Source organism: Cynoglossus semilaevis, chromosome 4 (assembly GCF_000523025.1).
Source record: "Cynoglossus semilaevis isolate Cse_v1.0 chromosome 4, Cse_v1.0, whole genome shotgun sequence".
Lineage (NCBI taxonomy): Eukaryota > Metazoa > Chordata > Actinopteri > Pleuronectiformes > Cynoglossidae > Cynoglossus > Cynoglossus semilaevis.
In genome coordinates this window covers 14,403,252-14,425,873 of record NC_024310.1, presented here as the reverse complement: position 1 = coordinate 14,425,873, position 22,622 = coordinate 14,403,252, and the positions used below count along the sequence as shown (strand labels likewise).

The 22,622-nt window shown below is 41.4% G+C and overlaps 4 protein-coding genes across 8 annotated transcripts in view; 3 read left to right on the top strand and 1 right to left on the bottom strand.

The window, feature by feature from the left end:
- LOC103378290 (zona pellucida-like domain-containing protein 1) overlaps positions 1–8,146 on the bottom strand; it is an 11,234-nt gene extending 3,088 nt beyond the window's left edge. Inside the window, exons 1-8 of one of the 3 annotated variants that reach the window (XM_017032024.2) lie at positions 8,056–8,146; positions 4,907–5,029; positions 4,517–4,611; positions 4,212–4,435; positions 3,730–3,914; positions 2,746–2,818; positions 2,120–2,217; positions 1,963–2,043 (exon numbers count right to left, since the gene is read on the bottom strand). In XM_017032024.2, coding sequence (XP_016887513.1) covers positions 1,963–2,043; positions 2,120–2,217; positions 2,746–2,818; positions 3,730–3,914; positions 4,212–4,435; positions 4,517–4,611; positions 4,907–4,920 — 770 coding nt within the window. In that variant the 5' untranslated portion in view covers positions 4,921–5,029; positions 8,056–8,146. Of the gene's footprint in view, positions 1–1,962; positions 2,044–2,119; positions 2,218–2,745; positions 2,819–3,729; positions 3,915–4,211; positions 4,436–4,516; positions 4,612–4,906; positions 5,030–8,038 lie in introns of all 3 variants that reach the window. The other 2 variants (XM_008309454.3, XM_017032025.2) reach the window with 2 other exon arrangements.
- On the top strand, positions 7–1,943 carry LOC103378289 (bifunctional polynucleotide phosphatase/kinase-like). Of its 2 annotated transcripts, none has more exons than XM_017032027.2 (6): positions 7–213; positions 290–386; positions 463–521; positions 1,079–1,188; positions 1,274–1,361; positions 1,442–1,943. In XM_017032027.2, the coding sequence occupies exons 1-6, from the start codon at positions 115–117 to the stop codon at positions 1,511–1,513; spliced, it is 525 nt and encodes a 174-aa protein (XP_016887516.1). In that variant the 5' UTR covers positions 7–114; the 3' UTR covers positions 1,514–1,943. The 2 variants fall into 2 exon arrangements, with proteins under 2 accessions (XP_016887516.1, XP_008307674.1); XM_008309452.3 differs by having other exon boundaries at positions 460–521; positions 1,442–1,766.
- Positions 8,147–8,251: 105 nt separating the features above from the next.
- LOC103378288 (heat shock cognate 70 kDa protein-like) lies at positions 8,252–12,374 on the top strand. The gene is made up of 9 exons (XM_008309451.3): positions 8,252–8,406; positions 8,503–8,717; positions 8,829–9,034; positions 9,264–9,416; positions 9,641–10,196; positions 10,314–10,516; positions 10,676–10,874; positions 11,073–11,305; positions 11,861–12,374. The coding sequence occupies exons 2-9, from the start codon at positions 8,513–8,515 to the stop codon at positions 12,011–12,013; spliced, it is 1,908 nt and encodes a 635-aa protein (XP_008307673.1). The 5' UTR covers positions 8,252–8,406; positions 8,503–8,512; the 3' UTR covers positions 12,014–12,374.
- A 241-nt stretch (positions 12,375–12,615) lies between these two features.
- Positions 12,616–22,607, top strand: LOC103378291 (endothelial cell-selective adhesion molecule-like). 2 transcript variants are annotated; one of them, XM_008309455.3, is made up of 7 exons: positions 12,617–13,188; positions 16,663–16,808; positions 17,684–17,885; positions 18,386–18,541; positions 20,044–20,166; positions 20,264–20,417; positions 20,718–22,607. In XM_008309455.3, the coding sequence occupies exons 1-7, from the start codon at positions 13,032–13,034 to the stop codon at positions 21,124–21,126; spliced, it is 1,347 nt and encodes a 448-aa protein (XP_008307677.1). In that variant the 5' UTR covers positions 12,617–13,031; the 3' UTR covers positions 21,127–22,607. The 2 variants fall into 2 exon arrangements, with proteins under 2 accessions (XP_024911089.1, XP_008307677.1); XM_025055321.1 differs by lacking the exon at positions 18,386–18,541 and having other exon boundaries at positions 12,616–13,188.
- Positions 22,608–22,622: the final 15 nt, after the last annotated feature.

Below are 22,622 nucleotides of genomic sequence, written 5' to 3'. Positions count from 1 at the left end.
TTTTTTTTAAGCCAGCATTATCAATAGTCTATACAGTGTTTAATATGCTCTTTTCTACAATCTAGCATTAATTACTAATTGGTAGAATTTTTTATTTTTTGGTTCATTCTACTTATGCAGTTTGCTTTGAACATTGGGCTGCAATTCCACACACCAGAGGAGTACTTTTTGGGCTGGAAGGTTGCCCCCTTTTGCCTTCCAGCATTTGACCCTGTAGGTATTGTAACCAAATTGTTTGAATATTTCTGACTGCATGTTCTCAATAGTACTTTTTCTCTACTATTGGTAGAGAGAATGTACCTCCACTGGTAGGCTTTATGACCCACCTTCAGCCTCCCTTACATCCAGCAGACCAGAGGTCATTGTTGCTGTGGGTTTCCCTGCTTGTAAGTAGACCGTACTTTAATTGTATTTGTCCATCAAGTGTAGCCAATAAGATTTGTTATTCTTTTTTTTTAGCAGGTAAATCTACTTTCTTTCAAACCCACATGATTCCAAAGGGTTACTTACAAGTCAGTAGGGTGAGTAAATAGTCCAGTTTCACCTTTTATTACAAGGTTTGTCACTATGCCTGTACTACATACACATAAAGAGTATTTTCACCTGTGTACTCACTAAGACCCAAACATCTTTAGTTTTGAACCAAAAGTCTTACCCTGACCCAAAACAAATAATAAGGATCCATAACGTATTTCTCATTCCTTGAGGAAATTTAGTTTCAAATCCAGTGTTTCTCAACCACTGGTCAGAAAATTTTAAGCCTAAAGTCTATAAGGCTACGATTATAATGACAGCACAAAATCTGTCTGTGTGTGTTGAACCATTTACCAAAGACCAAAACGATGATGGCCGTGACATTTGTACTCTTAATCAAGGTTCCTACATCTATTGATTAGCTTAACTGCTAATTGATGGAATCCCAGAAAGTTACTTGATGTTGTTTTAGTATTACGTTGTTGTTTTTGCTTAAAAGAAGATAAATTACTAAACGGTTGAACTGAGGATTTGTTTATACATTGTAGAAGAACTTTCTTCATACTGGGAAAATGTTTTTAAAAATGTTTTTATTCTATGACAGGATGAACTTGGTTCGTGGCAGAACTGTGTGTCAAAATGCAGGGAAGCTCTGAGGAAAGGCCAGAGTGTAGTTATCGACAACACTAATCCTGACCCAGAGTCTCGCAAACGGTAAAGCAGCAACATCAATATGTATCACTGGGTGATGTAGGATTTTCTATGTGAACAATAAACCATGTTCATATACATTTGCCAGATATGTGGACGTGGCCAATGCTGAAGGAGTGCCTTGTCGTTGCTTTAACTTTTCTCTCTCTCTGGATCAAGCCAAACATAACAACAGAGTAGGTTTAATATGTCTCACCTAGAGGACATTTCCTTCTTTCTGTTGTTGTTTTTATAAAAATAACAATATTGTTTACAGTTTCGTGAAATGGTGCCATCAGATGTTAAGCATGCCAAGGTCAATGACATGGTTTTCCACAGCTACAAGTAAGTTTTTCTACTGTTGATACTGGAGCCTTGACTCCTGGCACCCATAATCACTTCATATAGATCAGCGTTTTCAATAGGTGAGGCACGCTTCCTCTGGGGGGCGCCAAAGAGCCACAGGGGAGGCCTGTATAAAGTTGGATGCAATAAGTGAATATTATTTTTTGTTGCAAATAATCGTTAAGGAATGCCCTTTTTAAAAAGTTGTGAAAATATCATTGCCTCATCATTGTCAGGAGCACACAGACGATGTATTTACTGCAGAGGCGTGTATGGGTTAGGGCAGGTGGACAAGAGGGGGAGGTTCTCACCCAATTTGAAAACCCCTGATATAAACTGACTGGCCTAAGTCTGAGTGGTCTTGTATATGGATAGACCTGTTAAAACTAACCTTAACTACAACACAGTCACGCCTAGAAATGTTTTTGAGAAGAGGAATTGGATGAGGCTCACCCAACAAACAGGTCGTAGGAGACTGTTTCATCAGGGTAAGGATTGGCTGTCGCAAAACATCTGTCCAGCAGCACGTTGAACCTTGAGCACAGAAATAGTTTTAAGTGTAATGGTCCCCAAATGAAGACAGAACGAGCTGGGTGCAGATTAAACCCACCTCTCTGTCAGGGCAGTGGCCTTAACTGAGACATAAATCTTGGTCTTCAGTGAGAGTCCTGATGTTGGGATGAAGAGTGGCTGCGTATACGCGTCATCCTTTTTTTGGTTGACGTACACGATGTGTCCATGAGAAGAGGAAAAAAGATGTTGAGGTTCTCTACAACAAAATTCTGTTGTTTCTGAACATGAGTTTAAATTGAAGCATGCAGGAGACGGACAGAAAGAGATTTGATATTTAAAGATAAAGAGGACGTTTTTTACCATTTGTCATAAAACATTTTGGCTTACCCTCAAACATCGTATTGACTTAAGCTGCGACACACTCACACTTAAGCTCAAAACTTAGCTTAGACTTAGCTCAAAACTACACCACATCTTAGAGAGACACAACAGTTGTTGATCCACTGCTGCTTCCATCACTCAGTCCATGTGTGTTACTTTGTGTCTTAACTGTTTAAGTCCTTAGTTCAGAAATTCTTCAGCAACACAAACTGACCACAGGAGGCAACAGTGCTGTGTCACTGTTAGACTAAATCATTGGTTTTCTCAATGGACTTTGGTGTGGGAGAGACAGAGCAGGTTATAAAAACTTGATGATGAATTTAGTAAGAGATCAGTCCTTACATTGAACAGCTCCATTGTCAGTGTGCTGATGAAGCTACCGTTGTTGTCTTGTATGGCGAGATCCACTCCAGATCTGAATGAAACAGATCAACAAACTTTAGAAACATGTTTGAATCACATTAGGCCCCGTCAGTGTACACTGGGTGTGCATCAGGTTGATGACAGCCATGACGGTGTGTACGAGCCCGTTCGTCATCATCAAAGAAACCTGTCATCTCTCTTTATTAACACAGAACCAAAAGCCTCAACTCTCAAGTGGGACAGAAAACAAACAATAGTTCCAAAGAAAGAAGCTGTTTCCGGGCTTCGTAGAGAACAAACTCAGGATACGTGTCTGGATTTCAAGACCCACAGCAGGTCAGACAGCAGGTCCTACAGAAGACCTACAGAACGTCCTAATTTAAACTGTCTTTCATCTCTATTTGAAAAAAGAAACGCTGCATTTAAAACATTTGCCGGTGAAGTGGATGCGTGGCTTCAGACTGAAGAGCATTTACAGACTTTCAGAAAGTGACAGTGGTTTTATGACATTTAATGATATTTAAAGGCAAACCCTTTGTAAAACATAGCAGCCTCTCCACAGCAGACACGATTCCTGTGTGACAAACAAACGCAGCATATCAGCGACGCAGCTGTCACGCACTGCACACGCATCCAGTGTGGAGATCCGGCCTGACGCATTTCACTTTGCTGTGAAGATACAAACCCCACTTTCTGTAAAGTTGGCCAAATCTATGGTTTGGTTATTGATTTACTTTAACAGGCACCATGACAACCAGCCAAAGCCAGGCTAAAAAGTTCAACCCAGTAACATCCTGAACTAGCAGCTGGACTGCCAATAGGTCAGCAGGTCTAAAACGTTAGGCAACTGAAAGGTGTGTGATACCAAACAACAGGTTTGAGTTTTCATTGACTTCAGAAAACCTCTATATATGTGGGGTTTGTAGTTGCAGTAAAGATGATGTAACAAAGCTACATACTCACACATTTAAACGTTGGTCCTTCAACAAGTACTGCATTGGGTAAAAACAGGAAAACAAGTACTGAAGCCCTGAGCGGTACGTGATGGTTCCAATGCTCGAATCGATGGAACCAATTTGTCCTGAAACATTGATAAACTGCACATTGGATAAATCTGAGAAGTCTCCACTTCCAACATCGTTGCTGATCTGTGAAGAGAGAACAGTTGTAGTTAGTGTTTATTGAGGTGTGACTGTGGCGTGTTTCAAAGTACAGCATACAGCTTCTAGTTTAAGGAGAGCAGACAGGGAGATGATGGTCAAACAATGACTAAGTTCATTTCTTCACTGAAATGAATGAGAAACCTGTATGAGTTACCAACTCATAGAGTACCTTCTATAGATAGACAGACTGGTGGATGGAAAGACAGACGGAGGAATGACATACACATCAATGGATGGATGGGTTTACAAATGGTTGAATGGATGGGTGGATTGGGTGGATACCTCGTAGCTGCTTCCACAGAAGGAGTTGTCTGGATTAATGGGGATCTCAAATTTCAACACTGGAGGGTCAACCGTGAAGTCTGGTGTTCCGAAACACTCAGTGTTTTCAAACTGCTGGTTCAGGACCATGTCCTGGTGGGTGAATGCGGAATGATAGATGGGACACATTATGATGCTCAGCTCCATTTTCTCTGTTCCACATACTACGGTTATGTCACTGTCCACTAAAAAAATGGAAAAGAAGATTTACTTTATGTTGAAGAGAAAAAAACAAGAGCAACAAACTAAAATGGTAAAATGCTCACGTGGAGGTCTGTTTGTGATGGAGGTGTCACAGACGTCAGTTTCCTGGGCCTGGACCAGGTCCAGCAGGACCAGCAGAAGCAACAGCTTCATGGTTCTGAGGTCGGACAATAAATAAAAATGGTGAAGACTGAGTTGGTTGTCTGCTAATAAACACTGAGAAATGTTGCATTTGCTACAGACCAGTGAAGAGACATTAACACTACAGCAAGTCAGAGGAATTGAGTCCAGGAGAAACGTTACAAGTAGGAATCAAAAAGTACAATATGAAAAGTTCAATCAAAAACCACAGATATAAAATAAGGCAGTCGATAAAAACTGTGCTTGAAACATTTTTGGATTTTTGAGCTTATTTAAAGAGAATTCATAAAAAGTGATAATTAATCACTCACCGTAAACTTGTCATGCTGTGCCGTGGATACTGCTGTTAGTTGCTGTTGTTGTTGAACCTCTGTGGACACATGTTTTTATACAATCTGGACACTTCTGGACACGCCCACCAACCCAGTGTTACACTGTAATGTCACAGGAAAGGTGAGCTGACTTTTTCTCTGTCATTGGTTTTTATTTGTGCAATAATATTTTCAGTGTATGTGATTGTGAAAGAGTTTGTGTTTGTCGTCATGTTGATGAACCTGAGATTCTTTTTCTTTCACTGAAATATAAAATATGATCTGACGTAAAACAAAACCAGACCTTTGCCTTTCCACGCTCACTCCTGAATAAAAAAGTCCCATGGGAGAAAAGAGAAGGTTAGCTTTATTATCATTATTATTATTATTATTATTATTATTATTATTATTATTATTATTATTATTATTATTATTATTATTATTATTATTATTATTATTATTATTATTATTATTATTATTATTATTATTTATTTTATTCTAATAATAATAATAATAACCCAAACCATTAAAAAAATATTGTTTAAAAATATTTAATAAATAAACAATGTGCCAGAGGAATAAAATCAGCCACTTTGTGCTAACACAAAGTTAGCCCAGGTCAAGTCAACATTTAGCCCTAACATTAAAAAAATAAAATAAAATAAAAACCTAATAAAATGTTTGTGAAACAACCTGAGCTTCCAAAAGCTTCCCCACTCAAAGTTCCCACACATTTGTGGGGAAATCAGACCTTGAGTGTTTTATCATGAATTTATCTTGAACATCTTAATGTTTGTAAATATCCCGGAAAAATTCAAATTTTCCAGGCAGACTGGACTAAAGGGACTCAGACCTGAAGCATGGTCCACAATGGTTTGTGAGGCAAATTCCCCTTGTAAAGTAGGCAATAAAGTTAAACAATGGAGGGGAATAAAGCAACAAATGCAGCTGTAGTTCAGGACAAAGCCTGTTGGCACATAAACCCTCGACCATTCAGGTCAGGATTCTTCAGACCTCTGAGAAAGAACAGGATCAGCCATTTGATCACCCACTGTTTGTCTTCCAGATCTTTTCAGCTGATAAACGGAGTCTCATTCTTGTACACAGTTTTGTCCAGGATCATTTTTTTGTTTTGGCCTGAGGCTGGAATACTGTAAATAGAAATGCTCAGTACAGTCTGAAAAGACACACCTAGCGACAGAAATCCCAAATCTTTTGTGGCTCCTGCTGTCCCTGAAGAACGGTACCACAATGCAACATAGAGGGCGCAGCCTGTCAAATGTACCTGTCCTGTTACCTTGGACAGATCCAATGTCAAATGCCAGTTATTAATCCTTCCTTTGTGGTGAAAGTGAGTATTTGTCTGTGAGCTGTGCCCTCAGTCTTACAGCGGGAGCCAGTAGCAGTGACACTTCCTGGCCCCCAGGGAGACCTGTGTTCATCCCAGGGCACACAGTCTCACCCATTCAGGTCAGGAAGCCACATGACAATCAGACGATGTTTTTTTGAAAACTTTTAGCTGCAGGTCTCTCGAAATGTTCTAAAACTGACAAGAACATCAGTAGATGATCTGCACAAACCAAACTAAAGGTTAGCCCAGTGGTTCTTAATTAGTTGTCATGCCCCCCTTGGTGACAGAAATGTTTTCACACACCCTCCCTCCACCCGTCCAACCCACACCCCGTGAATTGAAATACTATTGAGAACTTGATGTATATTTTTATCTGTACAAACCACGGTATGAGTTACTGCCACCTATTGACTGGAGGCTTGTTATCGTTACAGCATTACAGCAGTGGTTCACTTATGTCCAGTGTGCCATATTCCATTAGAAGCCCCTCACGATCCCCCCACCCCCTGCCCCGGCACCTCACCGCGCCCCACCCCACTCTGTCTCAAAATGTCCAAAAGGCTAGCTAAATGTTAGCAACAGATTAAAACTGTCAAAGTGATGTCAAAGGTTTTTCCTACGTTTATTGTCTAGTTTTAGTCAAATCATTTTTAAAACTATTGAAGCACCTTTACTATACTGTACTATACATTAATTTTTATTTTTTATTACAACATTTAAGACTGTCCTTTTTTAAGTAGAAGACATTTTAATGTTAAACACTGTATTTTATTAAATTAGACTTTTTTTATTGTTTTTTTACAACGATAAACACTGTACTTTACCAGTCTTTTTTTTCCATGACATCAATAAACATTGTACTCTAATAAATATGAGACCAGTCTGTACGTTTTCATTACTTTAAACGCTGTACGTCATTATATGCGAGAGCCGTCTTTGTTTTTTATTCATGCAGTTTAAAACCATTCAAAGTTAAATGTGATCCCTGTGTTTTCTTCCTGTTTTTCTGTACAGGCTGAAACGATCCAGCAAGTGCTGGTTTGTTGTGTTTTGTTGGACTTGACAATGGCCTGGTTTTCTTCGTACCCTGACTGTAATGAGACACAAAAACATGAGCTCCGTCTTAACTGTTGTGACAGAATCATGAGGAGGATCCAGCTTTGGTTTTGATTTTCTTATATAACAATGGTAAAACCGGGACACTGAACATCGTAAATCAATCTCACCATTTATTTTTGTTATAAAATGCACCATCCCATAATGCATCCTGATTCAATTGCTCTACCTCATTCAGTTTTAAGAATGATTCATTTACACATTTACAGGCTTAACTGACCCACAGGTGTGGTTCAATCTGACACACCCATTTCTGTTTGTTCTTTTCTGTGAGGAACTGTTGTAACTTTTGTGACCTACACAATTAATATTATAGTTAAATGTTTTTCAATAATAATAAAAACTGTTAGCTGTTTTAAAAGCAATTTTAAAATGTTTTAAAAAATAATGGAAAATGTCTTACTTTGGTTAACAGGTGAGGCTCTTTTGCTGCTTTTAATTTGTAACATTTTTTTTTACTTGAACCCATTTTAACAAGGGGAGTGTCATTTAAAAAGTTATATAAACGTGACATCAGGAGCAAGGATGTGATTACCAAATTTCATTTGTTTGGGTTTTTTGTAGAAAAAATCAGCAGCTTGTATTATGTTGCTATGGTGCATGCTTCATGTTAGGACTGAGCTTATCGCTGTGATATCGGTATCAGAGTCTGAGAAAAGATTAACCTGAAGAAATGACATACAGCCGACGGCGTCTTTCACCACAAGCTTCTCAGAAAACTCAAACTGCTCCCGCTTATCACCCGTCTCTGCTGCAAATCATATCTTCCTTACACTCACTTCCAAACGTAGACATTGTGGTATCGAACAAAAGCCATCAAAGACCAAACCTTTGATGTCCATGATCAACCTTAGGTAAGTGAAACAAACAGAACTGCTCTTCAACAACCAAGCAGGAATTATTCATCCTCTCAACCAACTAACCAACCAAGGAGGAAACGTGGGAAAACCTTAATCAGAAAAAAAAGCAGAGATTAAGAATTAAAGTTGAAAAGAAACGTGATTTCAACAATTCCATAGACTCAACCCCTCAGGTAAACTAGTCACTGTTTATTTTGAACATCATACAAATTGGTTCCACTAGAGTTTATTACTTATAGAAGTACTTTCTGCCACCGTTGCCTCCTCAGGTTCAAAGACATGTCGAAGGAAACAGCTGTGGGTATCGACCTAGGAACCACCTACTCCTGTGTGGCCGTGTTCCAGCATGGGAAAGTGGAAATCATCGCCAACGACCAAGGAAACCGGACCACACCCAGTTATGTGGCCTTCACTGAGACAGAAAGGCTAATTGGAGATGCAGCCAAGAACCAGGTGGCCCTTAACCCTAACAACACTGTGTTTGGTACGTTGTTTTTCATTTGCATACACTCGAGCCTAGACCCTAAAATAAAAACCCAAACTCAGTGGTTTCTCCTCTGTCCTGATTGGTGATTGTTACGTTTTTGATCCTCAGATGCCAAGCGTCTCATTGGCCGCCGCTTTGATGACAGCGTAGTTCAGTCCGACATGAAACACTGGCCGTTTTCTGTCATCAGCGATAATTCTCGACCTAAAGTCCAAGTGCAGTACAAAGGTGAGGCCAAGACCTTTTACCCTGAGGAGATCTCCTCCATGGTCCTCGTGAAGATGAAAGACATTGCTGAATCTTTTCTGGGAAAGGTAACACACTTCAATTCTGTCAGACCTGCCTGACCAAAACGTTTATGTTACGATTTCTTTGGCACGACACATGGAGAAAGAGTGAATAGTTCTCTTACCATAGAGCAAGACGATCAGCAGTTCAACCTCCAGCTCGAACTGTTTCGTCTCTCTAACGAAGTGTATTGTATGGAATGATTATTCTATAAAACTCTCCTCTGAAGCTGGCTTGTTGTTCTCCACTTCACAGAGTGTGTCAAACGCCGTGGTAACTGTTCCCGCCTACTTTAATGACTCGCAGCGTCAGGCCACCAAAGACGCCGGCGTGATTGCCGGACTCAACGTGCTTCGTATCATCAACGAGCCGACTGCTGCTGCCATCGCCTACGGTCTGGACAAAAAGGTTAAAAACATGTTGGCCACAGTTCAATGTAAAATGTGGGTCAAAGTGAGAATGTTCTGTTTCTGCCGAGGGTGAAGATGTGAAATATTGAATGAGCGAAAACTGAAGTGGTAAAACCGAACCATAGAACTCTTTCATAGACACCTTACTCTTACCTGTCCCACTGTTACAGTCGTTGAACGTTAAAGAAATCAAATTGTTTTTGTTTAAATTTGAATCCTTAGGTGGGTCATGAGAGAAACGTCCTCATATTTGATCTTGGTGGTGGAACCTTTGACGTCTCCATTCTGACCATAGACGATGGGATCTTTGAGGTGAAGTCCACAGCAGGGGACACCCACCTTGGTGGGGAGGACTTTGACAACCGGATGGTGAACCACTTCATCTCTGAGTTCAGACGTAAACTTAACAAGGACATCAGTGACAGTAAGAGGGCAGTGCGACGTCTGCGTACAGCCTGTGAACGAGCCAAACGGACGCTGTCCTCCAGCACGCAGGCCGGCATCGAGATTGACTCGCTCTGCGACGGTGTGGACTTCTACACCTCCATCACCAGAGCACGCTTCGAGGAGCTCAATGCAGACCTGTTTCGAGGAACCCTGGAGCCTGTGGAGAAGTCTCTTCGAGATGCCAAGATGGACAAGGCTCAGATCCATGACATTGTACTGGTCGGAGGCTCCACCCGAATTCCCAAAATCCAGAAGCTTTTGCAGGATTTTTTCAATGGAAAGGAACTTAACAAGAGCATCAACCCTGATGAGGCAGTGGCTTATGGTGCAGGTCAGTTTTGGTCAATCATCTACCTTCATTCCTACAACTTCCTTCCTCATCTCCACGTGTCTTTATGGGCATCTTCCTGTTTTGCTCCACCTTCATCCGATGTCTTTGTTCATGCAGCTGTCCAGGCAGCCATCCTCACCGGTGACCAGTCGGAGAATGTGCAGGACCTGCTGCTGCTGGACGTGGCCCCACTGTCACTGGGAATTGAGACAGCAGGAGAAGTCATGACCGTCATCATCAAAAGGAACACCACCATCCCCACCAAGCAGACCCAGACCTTCACCACATACTCTGACAACCAGAATGGAGTTCTCATCCAGGTATTGTTGCTCAGGTTCTAAGATTATACAGGTTCTTAATACATATTTTCTACAGCCCCACTGCCTACACTATGGGCCACACTGGTGTTCACCACTTCGTGACCAACACGGTCAGATAATTGCCTCTTCCTGCTCTGAAGGCTTTGTTTCATTCCACAGGTGTTTGAAGGAGAACGAGCCATGACCAAACACAACAACCTTCTCGGTAAATTTGACTTGACTGGAATCCCACCTGCTCCCAGAGGAGTTCCCCAGATCGAGGTGACCTTTGACATTGATGCCAATGGCATAATGAACGTGTCTGCAGTGGACAAGAGCACAGGGAAGGAGAACAAGATCACCATCACCAACGACAAAGGTAGAGTTCAGCTTCTCCTGCTTCCTCTCACACCACAGACTATTTAGCTCTATTTTCCTTGGGGTTTCACTGAGTAGTCATTTAATGTCGCCTGCAGAAAATGAGAAAAAAATTGGCAGATCATCTCGTTCCTTTAAAGTCTGATGTTAGGTGTTCTGGTTCCTGTTGAGGAAACAAGACTCTCTGTCTTCTGCTCAGGTCGTCTGAGTAAAGAGGACATTGAGCGTATGGTCCAGGAAGCCGAGAAGTACAGGACAGATGACGATGTTCAGAGAGAGAGAGTGTCCTCCAAGAACCGTCTGGAGGCCTACGCCTTCAACATCAAATCCACCCTGGAGGACAAGAACATGAAGGGGAAGATTAGTGATGAGGACAAGGAGAAGATGCTGGACAAGTGTAAGGAGGTCATCAGCTGGCTGGATAGAAACCAGGTACTGGTACAAAATCAGAACCAGGTTCTGACTGCAGACTAATTGGATTTTGAGAGAAGTTCTTTCAAATTCTTACTTCTATACATGTAGCAGAGGCTTTTATACTAGTGACTTACAAGAGGAGGAGCCAGTGGTTGTGATGTTGCTATATCTGTGGTCCCTCCTTCAGACACAGAACGTTTTCGGTAATGTTTGAAAAAAAGCCCAGTATTTACACACAGATCCTGCTCTTTAGGATACACGTGAACAATAATTAGAACAAGAACAAACAGCCAGAAGAAGAAGAATCTAGAATAGTTCTCTACAGCTTATATGCAAATGTAAATGTTCTCTGTCACCACATGTCACCTCTCTCACTGACCCCACAGAGACTAGCGCAGGCTGCCTTTCCAGTTTGTCTGTACTGAAGTGCTACTGCAGTTTTATTGTGTCTGTTGATGTCTGTCACATCAGGGTGAACCACAGCTGGACTGGACATAGAACATTCACCAGATGTGCTTCCCATCTGATGTTCATCTTCGTTCTCTTGACATCTATGTCTTTGTGTTCTGTCAGTCTGCAGAAAAAGAGGAGTTTGAGCACCAGCAGAGGGAGCTGGAGAAACTCTGTAACCCTCTCATGACCAAGCTGGGAGCAGGCGGAATGCCATCTGATTTCCCTGGGCCTAGAGGCGATGGTTCTGGTCCCACAGTGGAGGAGGTTGACTGAGCCACGTTTTTAAGGTTTCACTCTGTTCTTACTAGAAATGATTGGTAGAGATTACAGCAGTTGTACCAGTTCACAGACGTTTTTAAAAAATGACTTGGGTTAAATCCAAAATTGTCCAATTAGAACCTTTATCCCAGGTGCACTATACAATGACATTTGTAGGTAAACTCTTCATCAACAGATAATGACAAACAGTGTAGCCAAAGGTAAAAAAAAAAACCTTTTCTTTAAGTTTTTGATCTGTGAGGATGTGAAATGTTCAAATAGTATCTAAATAAAATGATCAAAGAATAAACAGTAAGTCATGTTTGTCATCTGTCAATCTGGATCCTTGATTAAGAACGTTTTAAATAAAACTCTGTAGTTTGTAAAACCATTTCAAACTTCTGTGTTCTCTTCTCCACTTTTGGAATAATATTTCCTATATGGAAAAACACAGCAATTGTGTGAGCTACGGGAATCCAGCAGGAAATCCTGAAAAGGTTTGGAAAATTTCAATCGAGGGTTTACTCAAAGAATAAAACTTTTATTTGTCGCTTTGCTGTCTTAATAAATCCTCACCGTTCAACGTCTATTCTTACGCTTGTTTAAAGCAGCAGTTTGAAGTGGTGTGTGGTCAAACCTCTCCCTCTAGTGGTGTTCAGCGGTGACTGCACCTCTGTCAGAATTCTCCACACCCTCTCAATGCTGTTTAATGGCTAGTTGAGAGAGAAAGAGACAAAGAAAATGCTTAGAGAAAGAGAGCGAATGAGATGTGTGATATAATTATCGTTCAAACTCAATGTTGTAGCGGTTGGCCCCCACCAGGAGGCGTTAGTAAGGAGCGGCTGAATCAGCTAGTGTGTGACGCGGAGGTGAGGCTTCTGCTCTCTTTTTGTGATTTGTGAAAGACAGATGAAGGAAGAAAAGAAAGAAGTGAAGGCCTGGTTCGGTTCGGTTCGGTTTCGCTGGTTTTTAGGTGCTTCGGATCGGAAATGATTGCGTTGGCACGTGTTATTGCCAGCACAGAGAACTGGAAATGGTTTTGGCAAAACTTAAGAGGACGAAGCTGAAGAACCTGGAGAAGGAGGAGGCGCGTGTGTGTGGAGCAGAAGGTGGACGTTTGGTCATGGAGTTAAAGATCACACTGACGATCGTGAAGTTGTTGATGACGAAGATGCTGTGGACTCTTCCAGGTCAGTTCTTCACCACGTTGACCATTAAACTTCATCACTGTCTTTTTAAATTAACTACACCGGGAATAAAAACGTATGTCGACGTTAGCAGTTTGAGACCAGAGAAGAACTGGTAGAAGAGCGAACCAAACTGGGCCAGAAGATGAATTTGAATTTTTTTTTTACACGAATAAACAGAGATCTCTTGTTATTCAAGCGCATTTTCATTAACAATTTTAAAACTGTTTTGTTACCATGTTCAGGTTTTCCTGGTTTTGGTCTTCCTTTGTCCTGCAGTGATGCTGGTTCTGTCCAAATCTGGTATTGTGGTGTTCCAGGTCTTGAAATGTTTTGTTGACATTCAGGAGGTCAACAAAGTTAAAATATGTTGACGATCACAGATGGAACCCAGAGTCTGGGCTGTTGATGTTCTAGATCCTTCTACACCTGCTGACCTGAGCTCCACTGGTTCTTCAGCCATGACTGTTGACTGTTGTCACTCAGCCATTGGTTATGAACCTGTGCTTGAGTTTAGAGTTCTGAAATCGTACCAAACGTTTACTGAAGTTCAACAGAACTACAGATGTGAGACCAGTCAACCTTCATCAGAAACAGAAACAAAGACTGACCAAAGGGTTCATAAATGTGAAAGAAGACCAGACACTCAGTGCAGACCAGACCACATTGTCAGTCCAGACTCAGGACCAGACCCGCCCAGGCCAGATTATGATGATGAATGTGATAGTGGTGCAGGGGGATGTTAGGAGCCAACTAACAGCAGCTGATCAGCTGACCCCAGGGTCAGGCAAAGAGGACACAGACCATTCAAGCATTTGTGTTCAGCTTAAAATGAACCCTGACGCCCAGTAGGAACCAGTGGAGAGAGCTGCAGCTTCAGTCCTCTTCTGTCCTGGTGTCATTAGTGTGAATAACCAGTCTTGGTGGAAGGTGAGGGGAGAGTGGTGACAAGTGTTTTAAAGACACCTAAGGGGGAGTCAGAGCTGTTGAATAATTGGACATCAGCTGAAGTCTTTTTCATCTTCACTTGTTAAAGTGGTCCTGGTCCTGGAGCTGGACCTGGTACAGTTACTCTGGTACAGACATTTGTTTTATGCTGATACCAGGAGGAACTGTTGACATCCAGTCAGAGAGAACACGGTGTTGATGTAAGATGGAGAGGTGAAGTCAGAGAAGCTGCAAGCTCCATTGGTGAGGACAAACCTTCTGTCCGGACTTTTGTCTCTCCGCCAATGACAGCTTGTCCTCATAATCAGATTAGAGCCAGGAGACACAGATTAGAAGAATCTGCAGATGGCCATGAGGAGAGGTCTGAAACGGAGAGAGTAGCNNNGAAAGAGTGAAAAGAAACTGAACAAGAACTGGTGAACTGTGTGGAAGCCGCGTGCGTGTGTGTGTGTGTCAAGATTAAAGATAACAACCTTTGAGAGCAGCAGAGAATCACACAAACACGTTCCCCTCTTTAAACACCTCCATCAACTGATCAATAATCTGATGAGTGCTACAGCATTAGCAGCTTAGCTCCTCACTGACAGATGGCCTTAAACAGAGGAAAAGATGCAGGGAAGTCAGGTTCACTGTGAAAACGGTACACTGTTAAACACTGTTAAACACTGTTAAACACTGTTAAACATTAACACCCACTTTAAACAGAGCTCCACTCTAAATAATACATGCTTCTAACTTTGTTTTGACAGATGACAAGCTAAAATGTTTCACTTTATTATTTTATATATTTTAAAGAATATGATTTTTTGTTTTGAATAAACGACAGTTTAAGGTTACATTTAAAAACGTAATCAGCGGAAACACATTCAGGTGACGTTAAAGAACAAATGTCTACAGCTGTTATATTCAACACTATTGGCTCTGAATGCTGTCATCTAGTCTATGGTGAGCTGGATACTAATGTATTGTAGCTACTTGGAGCTAACGTTAGCTTTGGTGTCTGTATCAAAACTGTTGGGGCTAATGTTAGCTTAAACTCTTTGTCGAACTATTTACATATACTGTGCTGTTATCCAAGCTGACATCCAGTAGTTAAAAAGGACTCTGATGTCATCATCTCGTTTTTGTGCACTGACGTCACCCATTCCATGCTGTTCAACTTCTGACTGTCACACACACTTTTAGCACATTTCTGCCACCTACAGGCTGACATTTGTGTATCAATGTTTAGCGGGATATACGAGAACTGATTAAAGGTGAATTTGCCCAAGTTATTTTTATAAGAAGCTATTCTGAAATGAATAATTTGAAATTCATGTGTTCAAGTCCTTGTCCTAATGTTGTGGTTCTGGTTTCTGTTTTGTTTTTTTTCTTCTCAGACACATTTAAGTCACAGAGAAACCGTTTCAGGTCTGACTGCCTGACTGACTTCTTTAGTTAATAACAGACTGGAGGTTGTAATGGCTATGCTGTTTACAAAAAGAACATTATTCATTATTATGTATTCCTTTCTCACTTGTTCAAAGCTCTGATCACATGACCACCATCAGTTGGTGTGTAGAAGCTCCTGCTGTTGAAGGTAAAGTAAACATGTAAAGCACATACATGCTGTGGCTCATCATGTGTCACATCATATCCATGTCCAGTTCACATATTTGACTCACGTGAGGTGACAGGATTGAGCCTGGGATTGAGCAGGGATTAGCCAGGATTAAGAAGATCCTGCGACTCAGGAAGTAAGAGACGACAGTGACAAGAGGACACAGAGGTCACTGCAGCGAAAACTTGGGTCGGAGCCAACAACCCTTCCAGCCTAGGACAGACTCTCAATCTCTCTCTCAATCAGAACAGAATTCTGAACAGAAGACTGGTCTTCTGTTCAAAAAGAGTCTGTGATTTTAACTCACAATGGCAGAGGAGCAGCAGGTCCACTGCTGCCCCCTGTGGCCGCTGAGTGGCGTCCCAGTGACTTAAATGTTGCAGCTCTTGGTTGTGGTTTAATACCCTATTATAGATGTAATGATTAAAAACCATGACATAGAAGAAACAGCTGCAGATTCATTAGCGTTTATATGAGGATGAACTCACGTGGATCAGTCAGCTGTTCATCTGTGGTTCATCATCATTTCCATCATCATGTTTCCTCTGTCTCCTCCTCCCCTCCATGTATTTCTGTCCAGACACTCTGATGTTGGTCTCACTGTCATTTTTCCAGTCTCACAGTATTTACACCTTTAGTTCACTTTACTTTTTAACAGAACTAATTTTTTTTTTCAAACTGGAGGTTCAGACAGAGAAGGGTTGTCAGGATCAGCTGATCCAAGTTCAGCTGATCCAGGTACAGCTGACTCCTCCAGGTGACCAGATGCAGTGTGAGTCAGAAAATCCTGAAAGTCTTCTGTTGGGATTTTATTTATTTTAATTTTTGTTTTAGCTACATGTTTTTATTGTTGCTCTGGTTTATTATGAACTTGTATTCATGTCAAACCTAACCTTACGCGCTATCAACTGTTGTTGTTGCTGTTATAGGTGAGGGCCAGCGGGTGGAGCTGTCTTCAGCAGAAGTGGAGGTGGTGAAAGGAGACATGGTGGTTTTCCAGGCCTGGTACAGTCCAAACTCAGACTTTTCCAAAAACTCTGTGGTCTGGCAGTGGACGGGAAACAAAACCAAACAGGTCAGATTTTCTTTTCAAATTAAATTGCATGTAAAATTAAAGAAAATAAAAACGTGATTCCATTGTGATGTTGCACTGACCTCTAGTGACTTAATAATATAAAATAAAATGTTCAATTTTTTTCTGTTTAAGTGTAATTATTCCACTGATTCATGTCTGGTCCATATTTATGTCTAATTTCTATGTCATTAGTGTCTCACGTCATGTCTGTGTATTTCATGTCCAGTTTTAAAGGTGAACTAAAAGCTTTAGATTATTTTTTCTTTTTAAATGTTTGACGTTCAGAGTGTTTTATTTTATAAAACACACAGATCTGACCAGGTTGATAATTAACAGCTGCGATGTTGTCTTTAATGTTCATCTGAGTCACGTGTCTTTTCCATAATGTCTTTTTAATCTGGTGATATATATTTAATCTTCACAGATTAGGATTATCACACGGGGGATAATGGTGGCGAGGCAGGGAGGATGAATGTAATTAATGAGAAGATGACACTAATGACATCACTCTGTGTGTGTGTGTGTGTGTGTGTGTGTGTGTGTGTCCATCTTCTGTTTTTCATGTCAGCATCTTCACCAGCCAATCAGAATAGTCCTGTTTCATCTCACCGTCACTTCCACCTCCACTCTTTTCTGTTTTTACTTCATTTTTATGTAAAACTAAAAAATGTAATAAAACTAACTTATGTTGTTGTTTTTCTACAGTGCTTTGTTTACACACCACCTCTGTGGAGGTTTGTTTTCTCTTCTTTTTAGCTGCAGCTGTGTGTGAGGATGTGCAACAAGCTTTGTCCATTTGACCTCCACGTCTCTCTGTTTCTTAATCTCAGTTAGCAACACCTCTGTCTCTGACTTCCTTCATGTCTGTCTCCCAGGTGATAAACTTCAGCTCAGGTGAGGTGGGTCTGGGTCAGGGGGACTTCGCAGACAGAGTGGGCTTCACTGCGTCCATGCCCTCTACAAACCTGTCCATATACATCAACAACACGCAGGAGTCAGACTCCGGACGCTATGTCTGTAGTGTCCTAGTGCCAAGAGGACAGGGTCTGATCGGAGAGGTCCAGCTCAACGTCAAAGGTACGGAATTCTGCACGAATACAGAAGAAAAATAATAGGAATGACTGTATATTATGGAAAGAACACCAAACCTAGCCAAAAACAAAAGACCAAGCATTTACTGATCGTATCATTAAATTAGAGATAACAAACATTGAATAAAAGCTGAAGAAAGAGGCAACGAGGAAAAGTCAAAGTGTGTGGAGAAGTTGAATTTGACCCCAGTGTGAACTTGTGGATTAAATGCTAACACCAGGGACCTGAGAGAAGGTCAGATTCAATCCCAGCAGATCGTAATCTACTCTGAGACAATATGAATCTTTGAGATTAAAGCTGTCTTCTATGAAATGTCTCAGTCAGTATTAAAGAAAGAAAACGTATCACTGTCTGTGAAGATGGTGTAATGATGTCACGTTAGAGGGGGTGGAGTCACAGCGTTCCCTGTTTCTTTATAATCTTAGAGAAATCTCTCTCTCTCTCCTGCCCTATCGTCACCCTCTTATCCCTCCTATCTTCATCAGCGCCCCCGTCACCCCCCATCTGTTCAGTGTCAGGTGACCCCGTGTTGAAGGGGAATGTGACTCTCAGCTGTAGGTCCACTCATGGAAAACCACTCCCTCAGTACAAGTGGACCAAGACAGCACCTCACTCAGAGGTTTACTTCTCACCCATGCAGAGTGAGTACGACCAGTCACATGACCTGCACACACACAAAAAACTGAAAATAAACTTTTGACCCAGAAAAGCTAGAAGCCAAAAAAAAATCAAAAGTCATAGTAAATTAACTTAATTTAAAATGGGAATTTCACCAAATATTTAAGAGAAGGTTAGCAAAGAAAATGAACAATCAAGGCTTGAAGGGTGAGCTACATTTACATTTATGCTTTTAGCAGATGTTTTATCCAAAGCCATATGCTGTACATGAGGAGGATTAAGTGTATGATTCCACTAGGGTTCAAACCCAGGGCCGTCTGCGTGTAAAATCTAAACTATACAGAAAAGGTGAAAACTGAGTCCACAATAGATAACAAAGACGGACTCCTCCATCTGCCTAAATAACTATACAAATGTTGGCTAAAGCTTTATCTGTTAAAAGTCAAACTAAAGTTGACTAAAACAATCAGTGGTTTTTATCTCTCAGACATCACAAAACTGCAAAATTTAAGTGTGGAGCCATCAGACAGTGACACAAAGTCACCACAGGAGGCAGCAGTGGACCAGTAGCTCCTGTGTCTCCGTGAGCTAAAATCACTTATTTTCCCTGTGAGGTTTTGAATAGGTCAGACATGACTTTCCTTCATCTCTGTGCTCCATCTCAGTCTGTCTCTCCTCTGTGGTCTTTCCTTTCACAAATTAAAAAAACAAAAAAACTCATGCAGAGTGGAGGACGTGTCCTCAGCCTCTGATGGTGCTGGGCTTCATGGGTAAGAATTCTACCTCTCTCACCATAATCTTCATCCTTTCCTCACAATGCTGACTCTTCAAGAGACTTCTACAGAGGAGTCTCAAAGGCAAAAAAAAAAAATCATTTGTCTGACTGAGTTCTCATTAAGTGATCAATTTGTTGGTGGAATTATAATCATTAAAAAAAAAAATCTCTGAACATAAAATAAAAAAACACTTTTTATAATAAAGAAATGAATTTGCCTTTAAGTATGTCCATTTGTTAAGAGTCATTCATTCGTTCATTCATAAATCAATAAATTGAAATAGCTAAATACAGACCAGTTATTTCTGAATTATAACCATTGTAAAATGTAAATTAAAACTAAAATATTGTTGTTAATATAGTTAAGTTAGTAATATAGTTGTCATTTTTACTGTTGTCATTTTTACATTCAGGAAAGTTTAGTAGTTTAATGTTAGCTTCTTAGCGTTTACAGGTATTTAGCGTGTTAGCATGTAAACGTGTTTAGTGTGTTAGCATGTCAACTTGTTTAGTGTGTTAACAGATAAATGTGTTAATGTCACACGTTTGTATAAAAATGTTGAAGTAATGAATTTGAACAGAATTTAAAATCTGTCTGAAATGTAACTTCCTCTCACCGTCCCTGGAAAATGTCCACAGGTGAAAGTTCTTCTGGGTTTAGTTCAGTCCTGCTGCAGGTCTTGTTTCCTCAGTCACTCAGGGATCTTTTTTTGTGTGTGTTTTATTTGTTTTGTTATGTTTGTTTTTCAGATGAGAGACAAGGCAGTCTGAGGCTGAACAACCTGACCAATCAAATGTCAGGGAAGTATGTGTGTCGAGCTTTTAACAGCGCAGGTTCTGACAGTTGCTCCATCAGCCTGGAGGTTGTGACCTGTACGTGTGTAATCACAACACGCACACACACACACACACACAGACACGGTGTGTTTTATTCAAAACAACAGAACTCTGACAGCAGTTCTTCCCTCAGCATCGAACACTGGTCTGGTGGCTGCAGCCGCACTGGGCTCCGTTGTCGGCCTCATCTTCATGGTTCTGCTGCTTGTCTTCATCCTCAGACGACAACAACGAAGGCGGGCACGCCCTGAGGAGGAGGAGGAGGAGGAGATGTCCAACGAGATCAAGTGAGAGCCTGGTTACATCATGGGGTTAACAATGTCCACCACTGTCCCACACCAAAGTCAACACACTTGGATCAATACGGTCAAAAGTTGGCTAAAGTCAAGGATTGGCTACACAATGACAAGAGAAAAACCTAGTCTCTCTGTTTCCTGTCTCACTTTGTTTCCTGTCTCACTCTGTTTCCTGTCTCACTCTGTTTCCTGTCTCACTCTGTTTCCTGTCTCACTCTGTTTTCTGCCTCTCTCTGTTTCCTGTCTCACTTTGTTTCCTGTCTCACTCTGTTTCCTGTCTTCTGTCCACAGAGAGGATGCTCTGGCTCCACAACGGGTCTCGTGGTCCAAGCACAACACCAGCTCAGACTCCATATCCAAGGATGGGACCATGTCCTCTGTCACCACTAGTCCTCAGGCTCATCAGTCAAGGTTCCTCCACCCATATTCTCCAGTCTCTGCATCAGACTCCAGCTCCATTATCCAGGCCTACCACCTCAGACCAGGAGGAGACCACACCCTCCAGGGACTTCCTGGTTACAACTCTTCATCACGTAAACACAAGAGGTTTCCTGGAACAAACGGTGTCCCACCACAGCTCCTCAGGAATCCCCATAACCCCCTATCAGACAAGGCTCTGAGAGTGGAGCTTCCGATACCTCCTGCCTCTACGACGACTGTCATGGTGCCGTCTCAACGCCAGTCAGGATCACTGGTCTGAGGACAAGCCAATAACCTGGGGCCCTGATGAAGGAATGTTGCGTACACACGTTCCGATGGATCAAAACCGAGTTGACTGTGGAAGTGTGTGTTTCAAGGCAGCTCCACAGCTGCCCTACGCACATTTCTACAGCTATTGTTGTTTTAGCGACACTTAGGGGTGATGCTGGGAAATTGTCAAGACAATCCGTCATCATTGGAGTGATGTGCACATCAGAGACACACTTCTGAACAGTTAACACACCCAGGTGTGTTATGGTGTCTGTGGATATTGAAGCAAAGTGGTGAAGAAAATGGTATTATCAATGACTGATGATTTTAAAAATGCTCTGGGCTGAATGTACAGAAAACACTTCAGTCCTGTTTTTATGTATTTGTCAAATATACAGTTTGTTCACCCTTCTATGACTTATTTTATAAATATGAAAAGGTTTTGTTATACATCTTTATAAAAGATTCTAATGTCACTGATACTACTTTAACTTAACAAGTTCAGGTCAACAGAAGAAAAAAAATGTTTTTCTGTTTTTAATTAAACCTTTTCTTTTGTTCAACAGTTTTTGTGTGTTTTAAAGAATTCAGTTTACTAATTTCACTGGTTTTGACTGGTACTGGACTAGTTTTGTCTCCCCGACCATCTGAACTGATCCGGTTTTGTCTTGTTTGTCTTGGTTCGACCTACATGACCAAGTCCCTATGGACAGAAATAATGGAACAGAAGAGCAGCGTCGGCATCATTAACGGCTGTTAATGAGGTGACAGCGAGAAGAAAACCTGACGTGTCCCAGAGGAGGAAGACTTTTATTAGCTGTCAACTGGACTCACATCTCAGATCTGTTCAATGGACCAGATCCTCTTCCTCCTAACTCCATCATCCCTCCCAGGTCCTCGTCTTGAACAGGTCCACCAGGTCTCTGTGGTGGTTGTACAGTGGCAGACAGTCCAGTGACCGAGAGGCACACTGACCCACAATCCTCAGCCCAGGGAAAAAAGGGGGTTTCCTGAAACACAGATGAGCTGATCCACACCAACAAGTAGGCAGTATTGTACAAACCAAACCAAAACATCAAGCAGAATCTGCAGCTCCTTGACCTTAGATCACATGACATCAATATAGAAAAAACTGACAGACACCGTTGTTTGACCCACTGCTGCCTCATCCACTAAGTTCAAATGTGTTGTTTTGTCAGTCTCCTGTTCTCTTATACCTTGTTCAGATTTACTATAGTGCCACAAACCAACCTCAAGGGGCAGCAGTGGACCAGCAGCTGATGTGTCTGTGAGCTTAAATCATTGATTTTCTCTATGACCTTTGGTCTGTGCACGTGGTTTACAAACGTTAGTGTTCTGTCTGGTCGTTTCTTTTCCCAGGAGCTAGGTTCTGATGACGTTTATTCCCTACAGTCATATTAGGACAGAGCTGAGCTCTCCCATTAACAATAAATAAAAGAAACTGAGACTCAGACTTCAACATATTCAAATATCTCCTCCTTTGAA

What these genes read in the sequence shown, in the direction of transcription:
- LOC103378289 (XM_008309452.3), top strand. Translation starts at nt 115, where the DNA reads ATGCAGTTTGCTTTGAACATTGGGCTGCAATTCCACACACCAGAGGAG. An exon ending in GTTACTTACAAGTCAGTAGG is followed by an intron (nt 522 to 1,078) that starts GTGAGTAAATAG and finishes ATTCTATGACAG; the next exon opens with GATGAACTTGGTTCGTGGCA. An exon ending in GACCCAGAGTCTCGCAAACG is followed by an intron (nt 1,189 to 1,273) that starts GTAAAGCAGCAA and finishes TACATTTGCCAG; the next exon opens with ATATGTGGACGTGGCCAATG.
- LOC103378288 (XM_008309451.3), top strand. Translation starts at nt 8,513, where the DNA reads ATGTCGAAGGAAACAGCTGTGGGTATCGACCTAGGAACCACCTACTCC. An exon ending in AGAATGGAGTTCTCATCCAG is followed by an intron (nt 10,517 to 10,675) that starts GTATTGTTGCTC and finishes TTCATTCCACAG; the next exon opens with GTGTTTGAAGGAGAACGAGC. An exon ending in GCTGGCTGGATAGAAACCAG is followed by an intron (nt 11,306 to 11,860) that starts GTACTGGTACAA and finishes GTGTTCTGTCAG; the next exon opens with TCTGCAGAAAAAGAGGAGTT.
- LOC103378291 (XM_008309455.3), top strand. Translation starts at nt 13,032, where the DNA reads ATGGTTTTGGCAAAACTTAAGAGGACGAAGCTGAAGAACCTGGAGAAG. An exon ending in CGGGAAACAAAACCAAACAG is followed by an intron (nt 16,809 to 17,683) that starts GTCAGATTTTCT and finishes TCTGTCTCCCAG; the next exon opens with GTGATAAACTTCAGCTCAGG. An exon ending in TTACTTCTCACCCATGCAGA is followed by an intron (nt 18,542 to 20,043) that starts GTGAGTACGACC and finishes TTTGTTTTTCAG; the next exon opens with ATGAGAGACAAGGCAGTCTG.